The sequence below is a fragment of the Eucalyptus grandis genome, chromosome 6 (genome assembly GCF_016545825.1).
Source record: "Eucalyptus grandis isolate ANBG69807.140 chromosome 6, ASM1654582v1, whole genome shotgun sequence".
Classification (NCBI taxonomy): domain Eukaryota; kingdom Viridiplantae; phylum Streptophyta; class Magnoliopsida; order Myrtales; family Myrtaceae; genus Eucalyptus; species Eucalyptus grandis.
In genome coordinates, this window is record NC_052617.1 from 52,175,822 (window position 1) to 52,180,573 (window position 4,752).

General features: G+C 49.3%; 1 protein-coding gene across 1 annotated transcript; it reads left to right on the forward strand.

Moving 5' to 3' along the window:
* The first annotated feature begins 3,129 nt into the window (after positions 1-3,129).
* LOC104450688 (B-box zinc finger protein 32) lies at positions 3,130-4,488 on the forward strand. Its single transcript, XM_010065358.3, has one exon. The coding sequence runs from the start codon at positions 3,280-3,282 to the stop codon at positions 4,150-4,152; it is 873 nt and encodes a 290-aa protein (XP_010063660.2). The 5' UTR covers positions 3,130-3,279; the 3' UTR covers positions 4,153-4,488.
* The last annotated feature ends 264 nt before the right edge of the window (positions 4,489-4,752 follow it).

Consider the following 4,752-nt stretch of genomic DNA (forward strand, 5'->3'; position numbering starts at 1 on the left):
ATGATAGAAAGACGTTAGGTTCCTACGGCTCGATGGATTTGCCTGGTTTCAGGGCCATCAAAACTTAGCCCGTAGTATCACGAAAACCTCCACGCAAAAAAGAAAAGGACACGTGTCTCCGAATCCTAGCTCGTGAATACTATCCTCAAGTTTCGACACGTCGGATTGCTTATCATTGTCCGACACGTTAGCAGGATTGCTTAGATATTTGCGAAATAAACAAAGGAGAAGAACGAGAGATATTTTCTTTTTTTACCTAACCGCTTTAATCACCACCAGTCGCGATGCGACTTGGCTGGAATCTGCCGCGACGCCGTTTACTGTTTGAACCGGGCCCCACCCCCCTGGGACGGGCGAACTGCAGCCACACAAAAATAGAACGCCGCCCGCGGCGGGCCTTTGGATTCGAAAGCAATCGAAGCTCGACCGAACGTGTGATGATGGAGGGGCGGTCTCGGCCAGTGGATTTTGAAAAGAAAAAAAGGAAGAAGTTGCGTACGAGAAGTGTCTTTGCCCTCTTTCTTTCTTTCTTTTTTCTCTTTTGGTTTCTCAGCAAAATCTCCATCCAAGATGAGATTATTTCGATTCCGACACTCCCCCCACCCCCTCCGCTGTCGTCCTCATCTTGCTGCGGATGGCGCTACTCTAGAGTTTAGTGGGGCGATGCGGTGATAAGCGGGGTTATTGCACTTCGAACTGCATGAAATTTCGAGTTAGTTCTCACTTGCTACATATTATGAGGCTGCTAGGTACTTCAACGTCATAGTGTTCATGATATATTCTCCCAATTGAGATTCACTAATAATGGGATTTTTTTTTTCAGTGAAGCCAAACAACCTGACTGATCTGTCTCGTGGCAATGGATAATTAGTTAACTTTTAGGGCATGAGGCTGTTGGATGTCGCCCGAAAAATAAAAGCAAAAGATCCCTTTGTTTTCCTGCCCACATTTTCTAACATAATTCGAATTTGAAGAAATTACGGAACAAATTAATCCATGATTCTACTAGCTAGCAACCAAAACCTATAATAAAGGTTCGAGAATTTTGATTTAGACACATCAAAATGCGTGAGTTGCAAAATTCAAATCTAAAGTCCTTTTGTTTCGCAAAAGACAGATGGTTTCAAAAATATCTTCCTAAAAAATGATTATTTATATTGTTCACGAAAATGAGTAAAAAAATTATCTCTATCGTCTACGAAATTTTTTAGAGATGGATTGTTTTGGATAATGAAAAAGATTTCATGGACTTATCGTGTTAAATGAAACAAGCGGTTATTTCCTAAAGTTATTTGATAGATTATCCAGTCTCGCCAAACAAACATATTATTAAAAGAGAGAGAGAGAGAGAGAGAGAGAGAAAGATAAGAGCCGAGATAGACCAACTGAACCGCGCCGCGTCTCCCGTTCTAGAACCGCGGGGGGGCACTTTCGGAAACACGAAATCCACGAGCTTCCCTTAATATTCCTCGTGACGTATTAATTTCTCTCTTTTTTCGGCCGGACGCGAATTCGAATGGCGAGGACAGAGGAGGAGGGAGGAGGGGCCGTCGAGCCGCGACACGTGGCGGTCGCTGGGGGGTCTCTTTAAACTCTTGGTAGAGGGAGGATCCCGGGCCGTGTGTTGTCGTCGAAGGGGGAAGAGAAGAACGGCAAACTTTGGTTGGCCCTGGGATGGTCGGATTGTGGCCGTGGGACTGCGCGGCCCCACCGCCTCGGCATTGAGGGAGGAGATATTTTCGTCAGTCCCGACCACATGTTTTTATTTGAATATGATCACGTCCACGTCACTTCCCATGGGAGAGTCCCCCTTTCGCCTTCGCCCCCTTCTGCTTTGCGGATTCGTCCCTCGACTCTCGGGATTTTGCGCGACGGCCCCTGACGTGCTTCTCGAGGATTTATGCCCGTTCGAGATCGCGTCCAGGATTGGGAAATCTCTTTTTCACGCGACCAATCTGTCCACGAGTGCCGGCTAATAAACTTAAATATGGGCTAATGTCTAAGCTTACCGTAATCATCGATCATTACATTACATGGGATAGTACTCTCTAATGATAAAAATCCCAAGTTAGAAATTGAAAAGAAAAAAAGAGCTCGGGGTCTTTGGAAACATCTCATGACCTCTTCCGCCCAAATGCAGAAAAGTCATTTCAACTTCATGAATAAATGAGAATATTTCTAACCATTTTGAATTATTTTAGATGCTAACGCTTGTATCATATCTTTAATTAAAGGCATTCAATGATATTAAAAATCACAACTTCAATGCTGGAATATAAAACGTGAAAACTACAAGTTCAAAGCAACCGTCCTCGCCAAATAGCCAATCATTCGAGAAGTTTTGTTTAAAGACTTCAAAGGAGCTTTTTCTTTCTATTTTTTTTTCGATCAAAGGTCGAAGAAGTTTTCTCATTATTTTTATACCGTCAAATCAAATGATCAGCTTTCATTTATAGGGACAAAACATCCATAAAAAAATTATTTACACGGCACTCGTTCTCATCACGAGAATGCGCTTGTCCGCCCGCCATCCAATATTGCACTTATTAACATTAATTCGCTCGTACTAATTCTCGACATAATTGGCCGGGGCAGCCGTTCAATTCGGGGGCGAGGGAGGGACTAGATTGCAAAACGTCCAAAGTCTTCGTGGGAAACTAGGTTTATGTGGACGAACTGGAAGAGGCTTGTTTTTATTCTGGTCCACCAGGGAGGCCGCGCTGACTTTTTTGCCCCTCACCGAATACCGAGAAAAAGCAAAAAAAAAATTATCCAGCAGACACTATTGTATCTACCACGCATCGAATAGAACCACGTAATTTCCTTGAGGGATGATTTCGTACGCACGTTCGAAATTAAAAAAAAAAATGGAATCATTCACGGAGCGCACATTAAAAAAGAAGAAAGAAAAAAGAAGCGGAATTTCGCCGGGTAATATGCTATTTCTCACGGACAGCCCGGGTGATTTATTTAATGGGTTATTTAAGAATTTACGATCCTGTCCTCCTGCCACCGCCTCCGTCAGGCCCACCTTCTTTTTCTCCTTTCTCTCTCTAAATCTCTTTCTCTCATGTCATTGCGCCCCCTCAGCCACCATATAATCTCTTGGTCTCCATTCCTTCTCTCTTTCTAAAACCCCATTCCACCTCTCTCTCTCTCTATCTCTTCTGCGCTCACAGCTTCTGGAGGAAGAAGAAGAAGAAGAAGAAGAAGAAGAAGAAGAAGACGGCGGGAAGCTCGAGATTCGGTCTGTTCAGGTCCCCGAGCGGCGGTCCGACGATGAAACCGACTCCCTGCGAGCTCTGCAAGGAGGCCGCCTCCGTCTACTGCCCCTCCGACTCCGCCTTCCTCTGCCGCGGCTGCGACGCCCGGGTGCACCAGGCCAACTTCCTCGTCGCCCGCCACGTCCGCAACCCCCTCTGCTCCGGCTGCGGCTCCCTCTCCGGCCACCGCGTCTCCGGCGCCGGCGTCGGGCCCCGCCGCCCCGCTCTCTGCCTCTCCTGCTCCGATCGCCCCTCCGTGGACGCCGGCCCTCTCTCCGCTTCTTCGTCGTCCTCGGCCTGTGTCTCCAGCACCGAGTCTTCGGCCGTGGCTCCGAAGAAGGAGGGCAGATGCTCGAGCGGGGGCCGGAAGCTCCAGAAGACCGGCGTGTCGAGCTCCCTGACGGACGCGTCCGGCGAGGGTTCCGATTCCCCGGCGAGGTTCGGCGGCGCGGCCGCATTCTCCGGTGAGGTCAGCTCAGGGAAGAGGAGCGGGGGGACGGACGATCGGAGAGCTGGAGCCGCGAGATTCCGAGAGACGACGCGCGTGGATGCCAAGACGGAGGGCGTTTTCGCGATCTGGTGCAAGAAATTGGGGCTGAGCGGCGCCGAGGCGTTCGCCGTCGCTTCTCGCGCCCTGCGCGTGATCGCGGGGACGCCGACGGCCCTGCCGCTGCGAGTCGCCATGGCGGCGTCCTTCTGGGTGGCGATGAGGTCGTGCAAGGGCAGGGGGATGTCCACGTGGCAGAACGTGAAGAGGGTGGAGGAGGCGTCGGGGGTGCCGGCGAAGCTGATCCTGGCGGGCGAGGCGAGGCTGGTCCGCCGGGCTCGGGGCGAGAAGGCGCGGCGGGAAGAGCGTCTGGAAGAAGGCTGGGCCGAGTGCACGGCCTGAGCGCGGTGCCGCTCGCCTCGCAATGCCGTATGTTCCGATCTCATCTGTACGTCCGAGGAGGTTAGGTTCTGCGTATAGCTTAGGTGGTGGTAGCAGCAGTAGATCCAATCCCCATTTCCCAAACCGACCCAAGTTTTGAGGTTGTCATAGTTATTGTTTCTTCTTTCTTTGCTCACTGACCGGAAAGGAAAAGAAAAGGACAAGGAATTTTACAGTCGCCCTTTTGATGACAGGCCGATGTCTGGTCGCGTGGCTCTTATTACAGTATGTTGTATATCGCTTGATGTTCGTGTACATTTGTCGAATCAAATGAATGCGCTTTGATATGTGTGGATATGTCTTTGTCCCTGGGGTTCCTAAACAAAGTGCAATGTAATATAAGCTTCTCTGATGGGATCATTTGTGAGCCGTGGAAACGTGAGGTGGGGTGGGGTGGGTCCGTTTCTATTTATCTTAACTCCTGTGGAAAGGGACCCCCGCCTTTGGGTTTTCGTCACGGTCGGTGGCGACTCTTATCTCGCATCGATCCCGATCTCTTCTTCTTTTTTTAACGATGATGTAAATCCGAATGGCCAGTGAAATGCTGCAATTCGATGTGGT